Here is a 23,860-nt window from a genome sequence, read left to right as displayed (position 1 = left end):
ATGAGTGTGAACATTTACATAAGTTTTTCTTTGGTCTTCCCTTCAAGGTATAATACCCTTTAACAGGTGTTCAAAGTCTAATAATCCAAATCAAGAAAATATGTTCACTTGTGAAAGCCTGGTATTAGTGCACTGGTTAAAATCCAAGGCAGGGCAGCATGTCACAGTGAGCAAAGGGGGCGCTGTGGAGTAACACACGGGTCCAAATCCCAGCTCTCCTGCTAGTTAGGTGGATTAGTTCAAACAAGTTATTTAACCTTTTTTTGTTTGTTTGTTTTTTCTCATTAGAAACATGGAAAGATTACTACTGCATAGCTTTCCCTGAGTACTAAATGATGTAGTATTTTTATAGTAATTCTCCCCCTGCTGTAAAAGCTCTGGGAGAGCTGGAACTTTGTTTTATTCATTGTTACATTCCTAGTGTTTGGAACAGGGCTTAGAACGTATAAAATGTTAACTACATATTTGCTGAATGACAAATAAAATTAAAGCTCACACTTGTATGATGCCTGGACTGTAGTAGGTGCTCAGAAAACAGTAGTACATCTAATATTATGTAGAAAAGAACTTGGATCACATTCATGGGGACAGGCTGAAAAGTTTTCACTTCTCGGTTATGTATGTAAATTTTATTCTGTTTAACATGTGAAGTTGAAGATCTGCCAGTTACAGTCGTCTCCTCGTATCCGTGGAAGATGCTTTCCAAGACCCCCAGTGGATGCCTGAAACTGTGGACAATGTGGTGGATGTCATAGAGCCATATGTACAGAATGTTTTTTCCTATACATGCATACCTGTGATAAGTTTAATTTATAAATTAAGCACAGTAAGAAATTAACAATAGTAACAAAATAGAACATTTAGTGTGCTAATTGTTCACAGTTTCACGGATAGAGGATTTGTTCTTACGAAAGATCTTAACAACCTGAACATACATTTTTTTTTTCGTTTCCTTATTATGTCAAGAACTCTCATCTTTCACTTAAATGAAGCACTTTACGGCTTCTCTTTGGCTTATCCCAATTGCCAGCATCACTACTGTTGTGCTTTGGGGCCACTGTCAAGTAAAATCCGATTGCTTGAACACAAGCACTGTGATACTGGGACGGCAGATCTGCTGAGGGACTAACGGGAGCATACACAGCGTGGAGACGCTGGACAAGGGGTGATGCCCACGCCAGGCTGGATGGAATGGGATGGCTTGAGATTTCATCACACTACTCAGCACGGAGCACAATTTAAAACTTACAAATTGTTTATTTCCAACATTTTTATTTAATATTTTTGGACCACAGTTGACGGTGGGTAACTGAAACTGCAGAAGGCAAAATGACAGATAAAAGGGGATGATTGTATTTTGTAATTTGATGTTTGAGATACGCTAAAATTAAAGTGTCTTTTCTTATGTCCTTACTTTCTAGCAATGTGTTACAGGCAAGAGTGGGAATAAGAACGGTTGTCCTGCTGCCAGTGAGCTGTCCACGGTGTTACTGCACGAGGAGACTCCACCTGGAGCTGGTTCTGCAGCATCAGGTAGGGGGTTAGGATTACCAGTTGTCAAACTCTGTTGCTTGGCGATCACTGTGTTGATGCTCTGTCACTGTGTATGCCATAAGTTTTTTTTCCTCTTTGTAAGCTGTACTGGGGTTATTTATTTACATACAGTAAAATTCACCAATTTTAGATATACAAAACAAGAATTCCAATAGATACATACTTTAGTGTAACCACCACTGCAGTCACCACGTAGAACATCCAGCATCACCCCAAAAAGTTATTTGACCTTTCGCAGTCTGTTCCTGCCCTGATCCTCTGGCTCCTGGCAGCCACTGATATTCTTTAGTTTTGCTTTTTCTATAATTTCTTATAAATTGAATCAAACGATATGCAGTCTTTTGTCTTAGGACTCTCTGTTAGCATAGTACTGTTGAGATCCACCCCTGTTGTGTGTAGCAGCAGGTTGTCCCTTTTTGTTGCTGAGCAGAATCACATTGTACGGACAGCCATTCACCAGTTGTTGGTTATTGGGTGTCCGTTTGGGGCCATTAGGAATAATGCTATTAAGAACATTTGAGTATGAGGCTTTTTGTGGATATATGGTTTCATTTCCCTTGGGTAAATACTTAGAAATGAAATTGCTAGGTCATGTGGTGAGTGTGTAGTTAACTTTATTATTATAGAAGCTGCCAAACTGTTTTCCAAAGTGCTGGTACCATTTTACATTTCTATCAGCTATGTATGAGTTCCAATTTGAAACATATCCTAGCCAGTGCTGGCTCTTGTCCATCATGTTAATTTTAGCCATTCCAGTGGGTATGTAATAATACCTCATTGTGGTTTTAATTTACATTTGTTTATTGACTAATGATGTTGGGTATCTTTTCATGTACTTACTTGCCATCCATGTGTTGTCTTTGGTGGTATCTGTTAAAATCTCTTGCACATTTTTTTAAATTTGGTTTTTGGTTTTCTAATTGAGTAGTAAGTGTTCTGTATATATTCTGAATACAAGTCCTGTGGCAAATACTTGTTTTACAAAAATTTCCTCCCTGTGTGTGGCTTGCCTTTTCATTTTATTAAGTGTCTTTTGAAGAGAAAATGTTTTTTTTTATTTTGATGAAGTTCAACTTATTGATTTTTCTTTTATAGGTCATGCTTTTTGTGTTATTTTTAAGAAATCTTTGCCTAACCAAAAATCACTAAGATTATGTTTTTTCTTGGAAGTTTTATAGGTTTAGCTTTTATAGTTTAGGTCCGTGATCCATTTTGAATTACTTTTTGTAGGTGGTGTGAGGTAAGGGTTGATGTGGTCTCTTTGCATATAGATATGCAGTTGTTCTTGCCCCATTTGTTCAAAGGATTAATCTTTCTCCCATTGAATAACCTTGGTACCTTGTTGAAAATAAATTAGCCATATATATGTGTGAGTCTGTTTCCGCACTCTCTTTTCTGTTCCATTGATCTGTGTGGCTAGCTTTAGGCTAATACCACACTCTTTTGAGTAATGTAGCTTTCAGATAGGACTTAAAATCTGATGAAGTGAGTCTTCCAGCTGTATTCTTCTTTTCAAAATGATTTTGAATATTCTAGTTCTTTTGTCCACATAAATTATGGAATGAGTTTCTCAATTGCTACAAAAAAGTTTGGTAGAAATTGTATTGAATCTATAGATCAGTTTGGGAAGAATTATCATCCTAGTGATACTGACTCCTCCGATGCATAAACATGGTATATTTGTCTATTCCTGTAGGTCTGTAATTTTTCTCAGTCTTGCTAAACTCATTTATTATTTTAGTTGCTCTTTACAGATTCTGTAGGACTTTTCTACATAGTCTTATTGTCCACAAATATAGTTTTACTTCTTCCTTTTCCACCTGTGTGTCTTTCTTTATTTGTCTTGCTTTATTGAATTGGCTAGAACCCCAGTGCAGTATTGAATAGAAATAGCGAAACAGACATATTTGCCTTGTTCACAGTCTTAAGGGGAGAGCAGTCAGGGCTTCACCATTAAATATGATGTTAAATGTAAGTTTTCCTTGAGTGTCCTTTATCAGATTGAGGAAGTTCCTTTCTATTGCTAGTTTACTGAGATGCTTTGTCTGCATATATTGAGATAATCCATTTGATTTTTCTCCCTTATTCTATTAATATGATGAATTATTATACACTAATTTTTACATAAATTAACTTTGCCTTTGGTCATGCTATTTCATCCTTTTTATATATTGCTGATTCCCTTCCCAATATTTTGTTCTGGATTATTATACCTGTTGTGCAGAATATTGGTCCATTGCTTTCTTTTCCTATAATGTCTTTGGTTTTGGTATCAGGGTAAGGCTGGCCTCCAAAAATGTGTTGAGAACTGTTCCTTCTTCTGTTTTCTGGAAGAGTTTGTATTGCGTTGATATTTCTTCTTTATGTATTTGGTGGCATTCACCAGTGAATCTGTATGGGCCTGGAGTTTTCTCAGTGGGAAGAATTTTAACAACAAATTTTAATTCTTTAATAGATATAGGTTTATTCAGGTTATCCGTTTCTTATTGAGTGATCTTTGATAGTTTGTATCTTTTCAGGAATTTGTCTATTTCATCTAATTTGTTGAATTTATTGGCATGAAGTTTTTTATAATATTCCCTTATACTTTTAATGTCTGTAAGATCTATAGTAATGTCTCCTGTCATTGCTGATATTAGTAATATTTTCCTGATCAGTCTGACTGTATGTTTATCAGTTTTAATAACTTCTCAAAGGAGCAACTTTTGGTTCCACTGGGTTTTTTCCTATTGTTTTTGATTTTGTATTTTATTATTTTATGCTCTAATTATTATTAGTTCCTCTTTTCTGTTTACTTTGGATTTTATTACACTTGTTCTCATTTCTTATGGCAGAAGCTTAGATCATTGATTTGAGACCTTCCCCCCCCCCAGTATAAAAATGTAATGTTCTAAGCACTGTTTTAGCTATATCTCTCAAATTTTGATAGGTTATGCTTCATTTTGTTTTTAAGTCCAAAATATTTCTAATTTCCTTTGTGTTTTTTTCTTTGATCCATGGATTATTTGGAAAGGTGTTCCCTAATATTTGGAGATTTTCCAGATGTTTTTATTTTATTGATATTTAAATACAGTCAGAGGACATTTTTTTGTTTTTTATTTTTAATTTACTGAGATTCGTATAATGGCCTGGAATTTAGTCTGTCTTGGTAAGTGTTTTATGTACACTTGAAAAAAATATATGTTACTGTCATTGAGTCATTTGTTCTATAAATGTAAAAAATAGATCAAGATTGATAATGTCAATCCAGCCTTCTACGTGCTAACTGATTTTCTATCTGTTTTATTTATTATGATAGGGCTCTTAAATATTCAGCCCTAAAAGGTGGAAAATGTCTATAAATAGTACAATCATGTGTTGACTGGCTTATTTATAGACAAAATGTGGATTTTTATCTCAGTTCAATGAGTTTTTGCTTCACATATTTTGAAGCTCTTTTATTAGATGCATATACAATTAAGACTATCATATCCTCTTGATGAGTTGATCCCTTTATCATGAAATATACCTTCCTTTGAAATCTACTTTGTCTGATATCAGTGTATCCGGTCCAGCTTTATTTCGGTTAGTGTTTACATGGTATATTTTTTCCATCCTTTTATTTTACTTATCTGTGTCTTTATATTTAAAGTAAGTTTCTTGTAACCAGCATATAGTTGGGTGTTGTTTTTAAATATAACACTCTCTGCCTTTTCGTTGGCTGCTTGTTTAGACCATTTAATGTGATTATTGATATGGTTAGGTTTAAATTAAATCTTCTGTCTTGCTGTTTATTTTCTGTTTATCTCATCTCCCCTTCCTTTTGTTCCTCCTCTCCTCTCCCTTTTGGGTTAATTGTATATTTTTTATGAGTTCAGTTTCTCTCTAGTATCAGCTTCTTAGACATAACTCTTCTTTTTTTTTTTTATTTTGCCTTGTTTTTAAAGTTGTTGCTCTAGGATTTACAGTTTGTATCTTTTACTTATCACAATTTGCCTTCAAATATTATATCTAATATATCACTTTATGTATTAGAACCTTAAAACAGAGTACTTCCATTCCCCCCTTATGTTTTGTGGTATTTTTGTCCTACATTTTAACACGTGTAATAAACCCCACAATAACATTGTTGTTATTTTAAAGAGTTTTTTTGATGAGGAAATTTTTTTTTAGTATATACCCATATACTTAGTTTTTTTTTAATTAGACACTTTTTTTTTTGTGTTTTTAATTCTTTGAAAGTCAATGAGAAGGCCCTGGAAGGGTCAAATGCAAGATAGAGAAGGAATGATCTGTAAGCCTCCACAGAAGCCAGCGAGGGGTGGGCCTTGCCATGAGCGGCTTCTCTGTTGTGACAGGAGAAAGGTGAGGAGGAAGTGCGTGTATGATTAATCTTCTATGTTCCTGTCAGGAAGGTGGTGAACTTGCTTTCAGTGGCTTTTTTTTCCCTACAGAATAGATGAGACTGGGGGAGGAAGTGGAAAAGTTGAAAGTACTCATTGCTGGGGGTCGGTTAGTGCACTGACCAGAGAACCAACCGTAGCAGCATTACTGGCATTCTGATGATCCTTTTGAGGCTGATGATGACGAATCTTGTAGAAACAATGTGCTCTGTTATGTGTGACTTTCTCCATGTGTTTGAATATTTGGGTTTAGGTAAGAACAAAATCAATAATTGGCTTTATTGGAGTTGACATTGTGATAGTTGTGAAGAGTCAGAGGGAAAAAGAAGTCTAAGGTATTGCAATGTGTGTTACTGATGTACTGTGGGCTCCAAGCTGAATAATGAGGGAACTGAAGAAGTGCTAAGGCACCGTCACAAATTTGTAGTGGAAACAATTTGAACAAGCAAATGAGAAAGTGACGCTGAGATGTTGAGTGGTTTTGGAGGTGGAACAGTTATGGGTGATGATAAAGGAACAATGTGTGGCGTAGGGAGTAGATGGCTCATGAAGAGTGGAAAGAGATCTTGGGAAGACCAAGGACCTAGAAGGCTGTCCCCAGGGAGGATGAAGTTACCTGGGATAATGGCTGGGCTGGGTGGTGAGGAAGACTATCAACTAGTTGCCAGAGTCTTTGAAGAATGAGAGCCAGTTTGGCAAATCACTCTCTGATAGGTATTTTCTGATTATTTGTTGTTGATTTTTGATAGGAAGCAGTGACAGCAGCATGTACTTTGCTACTAGCCATTATTCTTCTGAAATATCCCAAAACGGGCAGCAATCTCAGGATGTACAGAAAAAAGAAACATTTCCCAATTTAGCTGAAGAGTCCGTCTGGAGGATGATACAGCAAACACCTGCGAGCATCCTAATGACCTATCAGGTACCTGAGAGGTAAGAAAGCACTTTAGAAGACCCACTTTTTATATTTTTTGTGTTTTTGAATAAAAAATTACTCTTAAATGTTTTATACATACCCTTAGAGAAATGTATTTCCAAATCCATTCATTTGAAGTCAAATGACAAATGGTTTCTTAAAACAAGGATTATGGTGATAGTGCCACAGACATTCCAACCCAGACTAAACGAAGGTCATCCATCATGAGACAGGAAAACAGGAGACTGTGCTTTCCAGGGCGGCGCACGAGCACGAGGACTTCTTTTTTAGATGTGGATTTTTTCTTTCCCCATACTAAAGGGAAAGGAGAACTAAGGGAAATCTCTTTCTTCTACATACCTCATTAAAACATACAGATATTTTCCACCAAGCAAAAAAGGTCTACTTTACCAACTTGACAGATAAATGATTTAGTTTTTTAATGTGTAACTTATATATTAAGAAGAGCTATATAGTAATTACTAACCAAAAAGAAATGCTCTTCATAGATGACACGGTAAGACCCCTGTGCCTTATTCAGGACTATTAAGGTTTTGTTTGTTTGTTTTCAGGGTTAAAGAAGTTGTACTAAAAGAAGACCTAGAAAAGCTAGAAAGCATGAGGCAGCACCAGCCCCACTTTTCTCAAGGGCAAAAGGAGGAACTGGCCAAGGTGTATTCTTGGCTTCAAAGGCAGAGTATCCCTCAAGAAATAGACATCCAAGTAAGCACAGTAATAACAGCATCATATAGTGACGTATTTTGTGCCAGGTGGTGGTCTTAATACAGGTAATGTTTTCGCATGGTCCCACTGAAAATTTTAATCTTCACAGTTACTTCTGTGGTAGATGTTATTATTTCTGCTTTATCAATAAGCAACAAAGTAAGGTATATAGATGTTAAATAATTAGTATAAGGTTATCAGTTCATTGGATTTTGAATACAAGTCTTTTTGCCTCCAAATGGTTTGTTTCTTTAACCAGTTGGAATGTTTGGAGACAATGAAGACATGAAACTGTCCTAGTGGATGTAAAGAAAAAAAGAAAAGAGTAAAGACATTTGCTTTGATGTATGATTGACTAGGAAGGAGAGGCATAAGAGATACGCATCTCACATATGCGTGTGTGTTTGAAAAGAATTAAAATTCAAAATGTAAGGTTTACACCAGAGGTGGTATTCATACCAAGCAGTAATTTGCGTGGGACCCAAGTGGTTTTTTTGCTGTTACAAGGTCTCCCCCAGTGAGATCATTTGCAAATAACCTGAACAGTAAAGTTTGATTTACCAGTTGTCCCAACCAGCAGTGGTGGCAGCTGTAGCGATGGCAGTGATGGTTGTACTAGTCATGAGACCTTTATTCCCACAAGTATCAAGACATGTGAAGGCGAAGATTCAGGTTAAAAATTATAACAAGAGAATAAACGTAGATGTTCAAAAAAGTATGATAGTAAGTCTTGTGAAGTAAGCAAGTCATTGAAATCCTTCCCTTTGTTAAGATTTAATAACACATTTTTATTGTATAATACACGTAACAAAATTTACCTTCTTAACTGTTTTTAAATATACATTTCAGTGGCATTAAGTACATTCACATCGTGCATCTGTCACCACCATACATCTCCCGAACTCTTCATCTTGCAAGACTGAAACTCTATACCCAGTTCCTCTCCCCAGCCCCTTGCAACCACCATTCGACTTTCTGTCTTTATGAATTTGACTACTCTAGGTACCTCATATGAGTAGAATCACATACGATTTGTTTTTTTGTTACTGGCTTATTTGTAAACACCCCTGCTCTCTTTTGCTTACGTTTTACACTTAATATCTTTTTCTGTCCTTTCCCCTTTTAGCTTATTTGTGTCTAGATCTAAAGTGAGACTCTTGTCAACAGCATAGATGCAGATAGTACTTTCTAAAATCCATGCAGCTAATCTGTCTTTTAATTGGAGATTGTAACCATTTACATTTAAAGTAATTAGGAGGGCTTGTGTCATTTTGTACGTGTTTTCTATGTGCCTTATGGGGTTTTTGTCCCCCATTTCCTGCACTACTGTCATCTTTTGTGTTTAGTTGGTTTTTTGAAGTGAAATGCTTTAATTCCCTTCTCATTTCCTTGTGTACATATTCCATAGCTATTTTCTTTATGACAACCATGGCGATTTCATTTAACATTCTAACATTATATCATACCAATTTGAATTTATACCAGCTTGACCTCAATAACACACAAAAACCCCGCTTCTGTAGAGCTCCATCCCCGTCTCCTTTCAGTTATTGATGTTGCCAAATTAGATCTTTATACATTGTGTGTCCTAAAACATAAACTAATCATTTTATGCATTAATCTGTTAAATTATATAGAAAGCAAAATGTGGGATTACAAACCAAAGTTAAAATAATACTAACTTTTAGACTAGTAGTTTCCTTTGAATACATTAGTTTCTTAAATCATGTAGAAAACAGAAAGCGGAGTTACATATCATTATTACGATAATACCAGCTTTTATAATGGCCATGCGTTTGCCTTTACTAAGATCTTTATTTCTTCCTGCAGCGTTAAATTGCTGTCTAGTGTCCTTTCATTTGAACCTACAGGACTACCTTTAGCATTTCCTGCATGGCAGGTCTAGTGGTGTCAGACTCTCTCAGCTCTTGTTTATCTGCAAATGTCTTAATTTCTCCTTCACTTTTGAAGGACAGTTTTGCCAGATATAGGACTTCTTGGTTGACAGTTGTTTTCTTTAAGCACTTTGAATATATCGGCCCACAATCTTCTGGCCTTTAAAGTTTCTGTTAAGACATCTGCTGATAATCTTATTGAATAGCCATCCCCAACCTTTGGCACCAGGGACCAGTTTCATGGAAGACAGTTTTTCCACGGACTGGGGATGGGAGGGTGGGGTGTCATGGGTGATGGGGTGTGGTACAGAGCTCAGGCGGTGATGCACAGCCCTTTTCCTAAGAGGCCATGGACTGGTAACTGGCCAGGGACCAGGGGTTGGGGACCACAGTTATTAAAAATCCCTTGAATGTGACAACTTGCTTCTTTCTTGCTGCTTTTAAGATTCTGTCTGTCTTTGGCCCTGGACTATTTCATTACAATGTGTCTCAGTGTGGGTCTGAGTCATCCTTCTTGGGGTTGATTGAGTTTCTTTGATGTTTATATTTCTGTCTTTTATCAAATTTGGAAAGTTTTTGGCCATTATTTCTTCAAATAATCTCTCTGCCTCTTTCTCTTTTTCTTTTCCTTCTGGGTCTCCCACAAGCTTACATTGGTCCACTTGATGGTATCTCCCATGTGCCCTAGGCTCTGTTCACTTCTTCAGTCTTTTTTCTTTCTGTTTCTCAGACTTCACAGTTTCAGTTGATTTATCTTCATTCATGGATTCTTTCTTCTGCATGCTCAAATCTGCCTCTAGTGAATTTTTCATTTCAGTTTTGTACTTTTAGTTACAAAATTTCTTTCTGGTTTCTTTTTAAGTTTTCTCTTTATTGATGTTTCCATTTTGTTCATACACGGTTTTTTGACTTTTCTCCATGTCTTTCTTTAGTTCTCAGAGCATCTTTAAGACAGTTGTTTGAAAGTCTTTGTCTAGGAAGTCTATTATCTGGTCTTTCTTGGGGAGTGTTTGTGTTGGTTTATCTTTTTCCTTTGAATAGGCTACACTTCTCTGTTTCTTTGTATGCCTTGTGATTTTTTTGTTGTTGAAAACTAGACATTTGAATCTAATAATTTAATAAGTTTAGAAATAATATTCTCCCTCTTCCCCCAGATTTGCTGATTTTTGTTTCTGTTTTTCCCTTTTTATTACTATTATAGGCTGTATCTTTGCTGGAGATTAGCAGGTGTAAACTTAAAAGTCTTCTCAGGTCTTTTGAAGTCTACTCCTTTCCCTGGGCATGCATGGTGACTCTCTAAATTCCCCCATGGATGTAGTTGCTTTTGAATGTCCTAGACTTTAGACATCTGACTCTCCAAAGGAGAAAAAGAGAAAAATGATGGAGGGGAGGGAGGCTGCTGGCTCTTTAAATCCACTAGAAGTTGCTTCAGCTAGAGGGAAAGGAGCTTGTAACAGTAGGGGGAGGGGTTTCAACAATGGCTGCCACCTGTGTGTCCGTGCCTCCAAGATGAGAAGCAGTCAAGCAGTCAGCAGTCAAAACACAGATCCCCCGTTCTTGGAAGACGTGATCCTTATTGCCCACGCTGACTCCCATAAGCTGTGTGCAAACTGCTCCCGGAACACGTGCCTGCCCCAGAGCTAGGGAATGGGTAGTTGCTGCTGTGCTACAAGCTGAAATTGGCCCAAATCAAACAACCACAGTTTACCATTTAAGCATTCTCCTGGAAGTTGCAGGCCTTCAGACAGGCTCCAGAGTTCCAAAGAGTTACGTCAGACTGATTGTGTCAATGCAGTTGTTGTCTAGGTGCAGAGACAGATTCCTGGTCTTCCTGCTCTGCCACCTTCTCAGAATATATCTCCCCTGTCCCCATTTTCAAAGAAAAGAATGAGTGTCTGCCATTTAAGAATGGTTAGATAAGATCTCACCAAAAAGCAGGAGCTGGGCTGGTTATTATAAATGTCTTTAATTTTTTAAATGTTGTTTTTCTGGTCTTTAAATAAAAGGGTCTGTGAAGAATGAGCCCCAAAGCAATTTAAACAAAAGTACAGGCTGGGCACAGTGGCTCATGCCTGTAATCCTAGCACTTTGGGAGTCCTAGGCAAGACGATTGCTTCAGCCCAGGACTTTGAGACCAGCCTGGACAAGAGCGAGACACTGTCTCTACAAAAAATAAAAAAATTAGCCAGGCATGGTGGTGCACGCCTGTAGTCCCAGCTGCTCAGGAGGCTGAGGCAGAAGTATCACTTGAGCCCAGGAGTTGGAGGCTGCAGTGAACTATGATGACACCACTGCATGCAAGCCCAGCGACAGAGCAAGACCCTGTGTAAAATAAATAAATAAACAAAAGTATAGTCATACATTGCTTAAGAATGAAGATAGGTTCTGAGAAATACATCATTAGGCAGTTTTGTCATTGAGCATCATAAAGTATACTTATACAAACCTAGATGGTATGGCCTACTCTACACCTAGGTTGTATGGTACAGCCTTTTGCTGCAAGTCTACAAACCCGTACAGCATGGGATTGTGAATACTGTAGTCAGTTTTAACACAATGGTAAGTATTTGTATGTCTAAACATATCTGAACATAGAAAAGGCACAACAAAAATACGGTATGATAGTCTCATGGGACCCCTGTTGTATATGCAGTCCATCGCTAAGGGAAACATTGTTATGTGGCGCATGACTCTATTTAAACAATTACTGTCATTTACCTTCTAATAATAAAGGATGACCTATAATGGATATTTTCAGACGCGGATAAGTTGGAGAGTTAGACATATGTTGCTTGGCTAACCTTTTACTGATTTAAAAACTCTTCAGATGACACTAACATCAAATAACCTGCCTGCTCTCATTCTTTTTTGGAGGGCTGTGTCACTTGTGAAAACAAAGGTTCGGTTGATGATGCCGCAGAGCCCTGTGGTCAGGATCCAGCAGAGGACAGCGGCTGAGTGGCTGTGAAGCTGTACCTTCACACCCTTTCCGAGACGTGTTGGACAAATAGCCCTTTTGTTTATCTCTTTAAACCCTGTACTGTTAAATGACTATGAAGTTATAATTGAATGTTAAGGTTTTTCCTTATTGATTTTTTAATAGACATCATTTTTCTGAAGCAGACATTGTATATAGAATCTTATTTCTCTTTGTTCTTGATGTATAAAACTGTCAATTAGATTCTTTTTCTAGTTTAGCTGTCTTCTAAAGAGATTGGATGGCCTCTGAAGAGGTATGTGTGTGGCAAAACTTTATTTCAGGTGTCACCCAAAATAAATTAGAAGTATAGCTAGAATGACCCCCAAACCTTAGCCTCATTTTATTCTGTTACATAAATCATTTTCTCCTGTTAGAGAACTTGAAGAAATCCCACCTATGCATAGGTCATGTACTTTCCATGGTGATTTCTATCAATTTAATACATTCATACAGGCTGTGTACAGGTTGGTGCTTCCCCTCTGTAGTTAAGATAAAACATTCCAGTTTTCTCACCACGTATTAAAATATATTGTTCACTAGTATATCTGGAAACATCTGGTTTTGGGCGTTGAATTTTGGTCTTTATTCACATAGATGCCTTGCCTTTTGATTTTCCACCTTTCACTGAATTCTGAAAGTCTTATCTTAGTTGATCAGTTTACAATGAGTTTATTCTTTGGAGAGTTTAAATTAGCATATGCATGTGCCATGTTAAAACAAAAGAGCTCCTTAATGGTGTTTCCCTTTTTAATGGTTTTGAAATAATGATTGTGAAATGTTTTAGAAGTTATGTAAAAATTAATATTGTTCTTATATACTTATGTGTTTAAATGTTCAGTCTTACCAAAACTAGCAGTTAACTCTTTATTTCCAATCAGTTTACACAAAAGAGGTCTCTCCATCCCTACCCAGAGGTGTGATTGCCACTGCCTTTCGTTTGCCCTTGAATTAGGGGTAAGTGGTGTTGGGACTCCACACTGAGAAAATGGTTGCGGAGCTCAGTAATCCTAGCCTGCAGGGGACTGTAGAGTCTCCATAAATGCTTTCTGAGCCATTTGTAGTTGTGTCCTCTAAGATGTGTGTGGTTGTTCACTTGGTAAGTCATTTCACTCTCTGGTGCTCTTTAGAGAAGTCAGTGATTCTTTCTCAGACTTGAAATAACATACGAAATGCATGCTCATTCAGATCAGAAAGGAAATACAAGAAAATGTTACAGCATAACCTTTTTTCTTCATATACTTTGCAAAACTAACATTTTTCTTTCTTTTTTTGTTTTGGTTTATTTCTAGGAAAGCACTTCTTTCTCCTTTGAGTTTTATAGCTTTTTATAAATGCACCCTGATAACAATGAGGAGAATGGACTTCTTATCCTTGGTGACTGCTGGGCCCCAGTTCTCCCTGTAGCTCAGATCTCTGCTCAGAAGGTAGTGGCTTTCTGGATGGTGATTCTGTCTTAAGGTGTCAAAACCATTCTCAAATGCTGCATTTGACATTTCTTGGAATTTTCTAACATTAAGCAGTTCCATGCAAATATTCCTGTTTTATAAATAGAGAATTCTCATACTCTGTCTACTCCATCTTGATAGTTAAAAGATTTCTGAAACCTTTGTGTGTGTTGGTCAAGTTTAATTTTGGTATTGGTGGAAAATCAAATTTGGATAAAAAAAGTAACCATCTAGTACATTGTCCACCAATCACCTTCTATAGTAATAAAGTTTTTATTTGCATAAATCAAAAATGACATATGTAGCTATCAAGCACTCTGCATTCATGTGTGTGTATCTTAAGCTGTATCTTCTAGTAACACAAGCCCTTCTTTTCCATTGTTCCTGGATATTTGTTTTTTCTAAATTTGCTTATTTCTTTGCCTTAGTACACATTTTATGGAGTGCATATTATTTAGGCTTGATTTGAAACTGGTGCTTGTCATAGACAGATCTGTAAAACTGTTTGTAAATTCTCATCTTTTGGTAAGTAGATGAGTTAGTGAGCTTTGAGATGGTTCCTGCTGCTGAGGGCAGTGGTGGGGATGAGCAGTGATGACTGCCGCCCCCCAGGGGGGCTTTGCCCGATTTAAACTTTCTTGTTCAAGTTTATTAACTTTTTGTATTAATGACTATAAAAAATGGTAATAAAAATGTATATTATAGGCTTCGGTGTTTACATAAATGTTACCCAAAAAGCTGTATTTTGGGGGGTCAAAAGTCAAGATTTATGAAAAACAAGATGCTGTATGAATAGTTTTGCAATTAAGTGAAACTTCATGGTAATTCACAAGGTAAATTTAATCCAAATTGAAATTTTGTTTCATCTGAATTTATAATTAACTCTGGATTTACTTTTTTTTAATCATTACTAATATTTTAATTGGGTATCTTTTTAAGTAAAAACAATAAATCTGTGTACATGTAAAACTTGAAAAATTTTCTTGCACTGTGTCAACAAGCCTTTGCCCTGAATATGTATTTTATATCATTTAAAACTATTTCTTATGATCTGTTGAAGGGTGCTTACATTCAGTTAACTTTGCCTTTCCCATCTGCACTTGTGTTTGCGTTGTCAAGTGTGTCTGAGCTCCTCCTGTGGGAAAGATAAAGATACATTCATTTTCAAATTCATGGGCTTATTTAATCCTAACTTTAGTACTGTGAAGAATTTATTGAGTCCTGAATATATGTACATGTATTTAATACTTACTAATTTTAATCCCAACTTTATAAAATTCCATTATCTAAATTACTCTTACAGATTTTGTAGGGTGGACCTGTGTTTCACAGAGTCTATAACTGGTGGCAGTAAAATCTAGAAAGTAAAATAGGAAAAAGATCCTGAAGCCAACAGAGTTTTGAATGTTTGCACCTTTCTGTAACAAAAACAGTAATAACAATAACAAGAAGAAAAGTAGCTAAGTATCTATTGAGTGTATACTGTTCTGGCAGGTATTAGTCTAAGAGCCTTACATGAATAATCTCATTTAATCATTTCACTGTGCCGTGAAATATTGTTACTGTCTTCATTTTACAGAGATGGAAACTGAGGCACAGGGAGTCAAATATCTTGGTCAAAGACTCACAGCTACTTTGTGTTGGCAGTAGGGATTTGGACCTAGTAATCTGACACCAGAGTCCCCATCTATAAGAATAATTGCCTAATATCACTAAAAAAGTAGAGATTCTAGAATTACACTACAATGGAAGTCCACTTTTAAGGTATGTCTGGTATTAAAAATGTAAAATAGTTTTGTGGTGCCCAAGTTCTGTTTTAGAGAGTGGGTATTAATTTAATTTCAACCCTGGGAGACATACCACACAGCTTTATCATAGCTATACTCAATGTCCACGTTTCTGAGATTATGCATCCGTTTTTCAAGTTTAAAATGTCTTTCCCTATAGGTTTGTTCTGGAAAGCTTAAAGGGAGCTTTACCAAACCTGTGCTCTGTGAGAGATGTGTGACGTTTGTTGGTAAGTTGCACAGTGCTGTTTGGCTGGTGTAGATCTGACACTCATTCCTCGGTAAAACTTTAGCTCTCTGTGTGCGTGGTTCTGTGTGAGCAGCCGCACACAGCTCTTGGGAGTTCACACCGTATATTCTACACATATATAGTGTAAGCTACATTTACATAGATGCATTCATGGACTATAAATTAGTATTTACACACACATGTGGTTTTTAAAAATTAATAAAGCAGGCTAATTTTTCCATAATTATTTTAAATCTCACTTCAGCTTTCTATGAGAAACATAAAGATCTTTTTCCCTAGTATAAGTGAACTGCACTCCTTTCCCTAGTATAAGTGATCTCACAGAAACCAAGATCAAACAAATTTCAGTATTAAAGGATTAAAGTTTTCAAGTGTTCAGTACTTTGGTCAGCTAAGAAAGAGTCTGAGCACATGAACGTCCCTGTCAGAAACTAAAGAGAATTCAGGCCGTTCCCAACTCTCCATCATTAGACACCCTTCATTTAAAGAGATTTGCAAGCTAAGATGCTAATTTTTTAAAATATTAGTAGTATCTATCTGTTATTAAAAAATAATGTCATTTTTTTTTTCAGGGTTGGGAGGATATCACAGCTAAAATGTAGTTTATTTAAATGATATATAGTTTAATAATTTTAACTATTACAACTTTTTCTTAGTATATTTCTGTTCATTTATTTTACTTCTAAATTTTCAAAGATTTCTCTAAGGGTAAATTGAAGGAAAGAAAAATTATAGGTTTTTCAGGATAATTTATAGGGAAAATAATAACTCATGATAATTGCAAAACATAGAGGATTTATTTTCCAGATAATAAGGAACAGGGTATAGTTTGCCTAGTTTCTCTTCATACTGTTTTCAAACCAAGCATTTTTATTTTTAATTTTCTAAGGTAGGTGTTTCTGAGTTAACTAATAGACATTCATTCCACGTCAGACGCAGTATTTCCAGAAGCATTCAGAAGGAGTCCCACGTTTCTCGTATTCTTTCCTGGTTCTGGCCAAAAGATGACTCAGGAAAATATTAAATGGGTCTTGTCCAGAGAAAGCCTGAAACTAAAACAATCAAAAAAAAAAAAAAAACAGATAAGTTACCAATTAAGAGTCCTATAAGAAAAAGGAATCTTTGGTCAAGACATTGGACTTTTAACACATTGACTGCCACACTAGAAAAAAATTTTTCCGTGGGCCGTGGTGTTTTATTATGAAAAGAGAATAAAAACTTAGAAAACAAAAGGATCCTTTCTAATTTAATGAAAAATTTGTTATTTTTTTATTGTTTTCTGTGCATGAGTTATATGCAACTGGAAAATAGTTGTCGCAGCTCCCAAGGTGAGGAGACGTGAGTTACATGTGCTTCACAAGGCCCAGGGTTCAAAACTGCTGTGAGTTAAATACAACTCCCATGGCAGCTAATCTGTTAAAAAGCATTTGCTCTGTTGTTCTCTGGACTGTGATTGCCAGGAGCGTGTCCCCGGCTCGGTGGGGCTGCTGGAGCCTGTCCACTCTGGTGAGCCCCAGGATTGCCGTGAGTTGCACTCACTGGCCTTTTATTTACATCATCTGTCAGTTACACGAGCTGTGCATTTGTTACCCTCTGTGTAAAATAGATTTCTGTTTGTCTTGAAACTACCTTCTTTAAAAGTTGACCCTTTGTTTTCTTTTTATTCTAGAATGAAAGAGTAAGCGTACATCCCACTAATCACCCTTAAGATTTTAGTCTTTAATCACAAGCCTTCTATTGAGAAGAACATAAACATTTGAATGATAACTTTTAAGTAGCCCCACGAAGAAGCCACATGGTCCCCTTCTTGGCAGTTTATCCCACCTGGGACCTCCAGTGGTGTTTGCCGTCTCCAGATTTAGTGTTCCAAAGTGTGTTTTTGCTAGAATATTCATGGGCATTGCACCGAAAAAGATGTCCCTGATCAAAATGGTTAGGAAATACTCACTTAAATTTAAATAGTTTTCTTTATCTCGTGATTTCGTGGGAGACCTTAAGGTGCTCCTGGTACACAGAATCACCGGGACAGGGAAGGGCTGCTGCCCCCGCACAGCCCTGTGGACTGGCTCACAGGGCGGCCACATGCAGGAGACCCTTCAGGAAACACTAATGTAGAGTTTTCTGGGGGTTGATAATGATCAAAGAATTCTTTTAGCATTGAAGGTCTTACATTAATTGCATACCATTTCTAACCATTTGATTTCATCATTCATCATTCCCTAGTACGGTCTTCCTGCTAATTCTGCTCTCTACTGCACATATTTTGAGCATGTCATTCTTCCATTCAGATGTTACATTGCAGTGCTTTTCAGTCTTTAATGTGCATATGAGTCACTTGGGGGGTCTTACTAAGTTGCAGATTTTTTTTTTTTTTTTTTTTTTGTGACGACAGAGTTTCGCTTTGTTGCCCAGGCTAGAGTGAGTGCCGTGGCATCAGCCTAGCTCACAGCAACCTCAAACTCCTGGGCTTAAACGAACCTACTGCCTCAGCCTCCCGAGTAGCTGGGACTACAGACATGTGCCACCATGCCCGGCTAATTTTTTCTATATATATTTTAGTTGGCCAGATAATTTCTTTCTATTATTTTTAGTAGAGATGGGGTGTCGTTCTTGCTCAGGCTGGTCTCAAACTCCTGAGCTCAAACAGTCCACCCACCTCAGCCTCCCAGGGTGCTGGGATTACAGGCATGAGCCACCGCACCCAGCCTAAGTTGCAGATTTTGATTCCATAGGTCCTAGGTGGGGTCTGAGATTCTGCATTTCTCACAAGCTCCCCAGTGAGAGCAAAGCCCGTCTGTGGGCCTCATGTTCAGATGATCAAGTGAGGCTGAGCGTGGTCACTCAAGCCTTTCTGTAATCCTGGCACTCTGGGAGGCTGAGCCAGCGGGATCCCTTGAGCTCAGGAGTCAAAGACCACACGAAGCAAGAGTAAGACCCCATCTCTACTAAAAATAGGAAAATTAGCCAGGCGTGGTGGCACATGTCTGTAGTCCCAGCTACTCTGGAGGCTGAGGCAGGAGGATCCCTTGAGCCCAAGAGTGTGAGGTTGCGGCAAGCTATGATGATGCCACTGCCCTCTACCTGGGGTGACAGAGTGAGACTTTGTCTCAAAAAAAAAAAAAATGCACAAGTGAATGACAAACTTGAGAGCATGGGCTTTATCTATTTTTTTCTACTCTTGACAACTTTTACCCAAAACAGGCCCTGGGTAAGTTCTGCTTGCACTCAGATTTTATATCCATCAAATTTGGAAACATGAATGCTGTGAAATAACACCGGCCAATTATTTTAAGGTGTGGTTTCCAGCAAGAACACCCCTCGTGAATTTAAGATCCTGTAAAATCAAGTGTAGAATGTTCACCCTTTTAAACCCAATTCTCATAAATAGAGTCACTTACCTTTCTCAGATTTCCTCTTGGGTTAAAAACATTGGTACTAGAACCTGGAAAACAATTTTGAAACCAATTCACCAGATCTATTGTTTGTATTTCATGCTTGTTTTAAAACATACAAAATAGAATATTGCCAAATTATATCTAATTTCTGATCTTTTTCCACACTGCAGACAGGCAGGCTCTTGTTCATAGCTCTGGAATTCACAAAAGGCACTGCGTTATTCTGGGTAACTTAGCAGCTCAGGGGCTTATCAAAAATACAGCAGATGAGCTCCTATCTATTATGCAACGCCTAGTAAAAGGCTCCATTTTGTTTCCAGAACGTCCTGGGCATTTGTGTCGACACTTGGAGGAACACATTCTTGGAGAAAATAAGCCGACACTGCACTGATTATTTTCTGTGTGACTTGCTCAGCATCTTACTTGCATGTCCTTGTTGGCTCATCACAATAACCCTATGAAGTGGACAGTTTTATCTTTCCTATTCACAGATTAAGAAATTGGAATACAGAAAGATCGAGTAATTTAAGATTTTAGTAAGTGAGAAACCAGGATTTTAAATTGCACTTGTTAGAAACTAGGATAATTACCACCAACCAACCCCCCGCCCCAATAAAATCCACTGTGAAAGAGAAAACGCTGAGGTCCCAAGCAGAGCACGACAGTTTCAGGGGGTTGCTGGGGACAGAAAATGAAGAGGGAAGGTCAGGAGGGAGCATGCTGGTAACTGATTTACTTTCTGTGGCTCGTCTTTATGTTCCACAATACGGTTTCACCTCATCTAGTGGCTGAGGCTAGAGAGCAAATTCAGTAGCAATAAAATCAGACAACCTATGAACACAAGAATAATTCTACCTGCTTCCCTGGGAGCATCGCCTCTTCCAGCACCCAGGGTCCCTGGCAGCCCCTGCAGAAGGGAAGCTCTTTCCAGGTCCTGTAGCGTTAGCCGTGGGTCTTCATGGGGTGCTGCAGGTAGAAATAGATCTGTAGTTTACTCCGTCCTCGACTAGCCATTTCTGCTCCTGTTGTGTTTGGTGAGCACCAGAGGCAGGGAGATGAATACTAGAAACACTTCCAGTGCCAAGTTCATCATTTGTCTCTAGGGGTATTTTGAAAGACAAGAGGAGATGCCACAGTCCAATCTGCAAGCCAGCAGGATAGGACGGCAGGAGACGAAGACCTTGTGCCAACTCTACTGCCCACGTGACTTGCCAGGACACTCGACTGCCTTTGAGCAGAGCCACAGATCCCTAAAACCTACTGCTGCCTACTGTCTTGTGCTTTCAGATATTTAGGTGGTGAAATTGGAGTCCGAGGAAAAAGAAAGGGAAAGATTGTTTATGTTCCTCCTATAAAGCAAATAGGGTGGTTAACTTGCAGGACTTTGCAATTTAGATACAATTATCATACTTAGAAAAGAGTCAGCTTCAAAATAATCTTTAAGGAACTTGACTGTGGCATTTCCGATGTAAAATTTGATCGGCTAAATGGCATAAAGGATGCATGGTAGGTGCATGGTGTGTGCCAGATGCGTGTGGGTGTGGTATGTGGAGACTGGGTGTCAGGATAGGTGTTGGCCAGGTGCCGCTATGTTGGAATTGGACGCTGTGGGTGTCAGGACGGGAGGCCACACTCAACACTGCATGCTGCAGGCTTACGAAAAGCTACAACCTTGATTGGAGGACAATAAAAAAACCATAAAGGCATCTGGCCACATTCCCAGTGTTTCTAAAAAATATTGATGAAAATCTATGAAATTCAATCATACATAAATGCTTATGTCATAAAGGCTCATTTTCAAATGAATGAAAAATCTGGCAAACATTATAAGGTAAGCTGCCACCTGTTCACAATTTGAGTGAGGGGCTACACTCATTTCATCTTTTTCATTATAATTATTATATGTGAGTTTTTGAAGATGACAGTAATATCTGAGTATTCATTCTTGATTTTGTTTTGTGATTTGTCATTGTTCCTTTATAAATAGCAGAGACCCAGTAAGGTTGATGCCTGTTTTTGACCACGAAGGTGACTGCCGATAGAAGTGATTGGTGCTGCGTGAATGACTAAGTGCTTGAAAATCATCACAGAGCTGCTTGGGATAAACTTTTAGAGCCTAGATATTATAAAATCAATGGCTTAGAAAAGTTTTAATTTAAAAAAATTCTAAAAGTACCCAAAATTAAAGACAAAATTAAATCCAGTTAAGTTTGATGCTAATACTCAAGCATGGAAAAAATTACCTACTTGGCTGACATTTTTTTACATCCAACTTAGACTTACACGGAGTGGACGTTAACCAAAGGAAAAAATAGATATGCTTGGAAATCTGTGACATCCTAGCTCCAGCTTGTTGCTTTTTTATTTTTTAACAAACATTTTTTTGTTTCATATAACACATATCAGATGATTACTTTTTAACTGAATATAAGATAAAATAAATACATTATTAATCTACAGTTAGAACAATCAATTCTACATTCACCAGTTCATTTAAAATAAAAACTAAAAGTGATGATGTTTTAAATTTAGTGCAGTTTTTTAAACTGGAAAAAAGTGTTGACCAAAACCAAAGTTTGAATTACAGAGGCAACATGAAACAAGCAATTCTGCTCTTCTACTTTCACATTTTAGAGAAAAAAACTGCATCCATTACTAAATCTAAAATGTACAGTAAGGATCCTTTAATATTCTTTTCAAACCTGGGACTATGGATGTAACAGGACTCCCTTGAGCAAGAATTTCATTCTTATCTGTAACATTGTATTTAAGACCAGTGAAGACTCTTCTAAGACTAACAAAAGGGGAAAAAAATCCATCTTACCTGAGAGCTGAAGGGGCACTTCCCTGGAGTCAGAGATGGGAAGAGATAAGAGAGGGGTTAAGAATCCTATGAAAAGCAAACAGCAGGAGGCCAGCTTATACATGATTGGTAAGAGAGAAGCCTTCCCTCCTGGCTTCTGTTGTAGGGAGCTTTCGACTTGCTCCTTCTCATTCTGTGATCACCGATTATATATGCCATCCTATGACCTCACATCATCCTCTCCAGAAAAAATAAAATAAATTTATTGGCTATGGAAGCTAAAAGGCAATCACTTTGCATTGATGTAATTTTTCAAGGTAATTCATAGACAATAAATTTACTGTCTTGTTGCCTGTTGTACAAAGTAGGTATTATGTAAAGAAAGAAGAGTTAAATTTATAAATCTGGCAAAAAGAGTAACTTACAGCAATAAATCATGAGTTAAGAAAAGGGTCAGATATGAGCTGAGTAGCCAAGGCAGAGAGTCGTGGATTCAAGAGTCCTCACGGAAAGTGACGCAGAGCATGACATGAAATATGTTGGTTTCCTTTTTTTAATCTTGTGAGTGGATAGATGGATTGATTGATTGTCATGTTGTGTTTGGGGCTGCCATCCCTGAAGAATGACAATGTGTGGATTAAAACTTGAAACCAGTTATTTCCCTTAAAATAGTGAAGGTAGGTTCAAATGCACGGCAGACCCTGCTCGAGGCTGGCGACCTGTTCCATACCACACTTGGCCTCATGGGACACTGCGGGCACTTGCGTCTCCGGAGGGAAAACTCTCCACAGGGCTGCGTGTGGGCCATCAGGGAGGGGCGGAGGGCAGCCGTTTGCAAAACAGAGTTCGTGGCCCCACAGGACAGCCCAGCGGAGAACAAAATGGCAAGGGCCAAATGCATTCCCAGCCCGTGAGCTGCCTTCAGAAATGCACCTGAAGGAATCGTCTGCAGCCTCATCTATAGTGGGAAGACCAAAAATCAAAGGCTGCAACTCAAACACACCTAGGAACACAGAGGCGATCACACAAGCGGGTGAGCGAGGCAGGCTCGGTGAGTGACAATAGCGGTGGTGGGACCACAGCACGGTGGAGACCCGTGTCCTCGCTGGAGGTGGCTGCAGCCACTCATTGTTAAGCTACAATATTAGAAATCTGAGTTACCCTTTGGCAACTAATTCAAATTTTTAAAAAATGAAGACAGGCCGGGCGCGGTGGCTCACGCCTATAATCCTAGCCCTCTGGGAGGCCGAGGCAGGTGGATCGCTCGAGCCCAGGAGTTCGAGACCAGCCTGAGTGAGAACCCATCTCTACTAAAAATAGAAAGAAATTATCTGGACAACTAAAAATATATAGAAAATATTAGCCGGGCATGGTGGCGCATGCCTGTAGTCCCAGCTACTCGGGAGGCTGAGGCAGTAGGATCGCTTGAGCCCAGGAGTTTGAGGTTGCTGTGAGCTGGGCTGACGCCATGGCACTCACTCTAGCCCGGGCAACACAGCGAGACTCTGTCTCAAAAAAAAAAAAAAAAACGAAGACAAAGTACTATGATACTATGGTGTATTTCAAACGAAACACACCAGAAGCCATAATTCAACCTACAGGCACCCAGTTTGGGCCTAAGCCCCCAAAATAAGTGTGTAAGTTAGTATCAGCATGGCATTTTAGTAATCACTGAAATAGTAACAACAGGAACATAGGAACTTGGAAAATAGAATAACATTAAAGAATCA

General features: G+C 38.0%; 2 protein-coding genes across 4 annotated transcripts in view; one reads left to right on the top strand and one right to left on the bottom strand.

Moving 5' to 3' along the window:
* Positions 1–21,603, top strand: part of PER3 (period circadian regulator 3) — a 54,900-nt gene extending 33,297 nt beyond the window's left edge. For 2 of the 3 annotated variants that reach the window (XM_045546238.1, XM_045546237.1), the window contains exons 18-21: positions 1,422–1,533; positions 6,686–6,869; positions 7,425–7,575; positions 12,345–13,002. In XM_045546238.1, coding sequence (XP_045402194.1) covers positions 1,422–1,533; positions 6,686–6,869; positions 7,425–7,575; positions 12,345–12,428 — 531 coding nt within the window. In that variant the 3' untranslated portion in view covers positions 12,429–13,002. Of the gene's footprint in view, positions 1–1,421; positions 1,534–6,685; positions 6,870–7,424; positions 7,576–12,344; positions 13,003–13,739; positions 13,875–15,474; positions 15,660–15,842; positions 15,913–19,647 lie in introns of those variants that run through there. The other variant, XR_006733950.1, reaches the window with a different exon arrangement.
* Positions 16,862–22,302, bottom strand: UTS2 (urotensin 2). The gene is made up of 4 exons (XM_045546240.1): positions 22,152–22,302; positions 20,183–20,293; positions 19,331–19,374; positions 16,862–16,984 (listed from the first exon to the last, which is right to left on the bottom strand). The coding sequence occupies exons 1-4, from the start codon at positions 22,252–22,254 to the stop codon at positions 16,862–16,864; spliced, it is 381 nt and encodes a 126-aa protein (XP_045402196.1). The 5' UTR covers positions 22,255–22,302.
* Positions 22,303–23,860: the final 1,558 nt, after the last annotated feature.

This window comes from Lemur catta, chromosome 3 (assembly GCF_020740605.2).
Source record: "Lemur catta isolate mLemCat1 chromosome 3, mLemCat1.pri, whole genome shotgun sequence".
NCBI classification, from domain to species: Eukaryota; Metazoa; Chordata; class Mammalia; order Primates; family Lemuridae; genus Lemur; species Lemur catta.
This window is presented reverse-complemented; position numbering and strand designations above follow the sequence as displayed.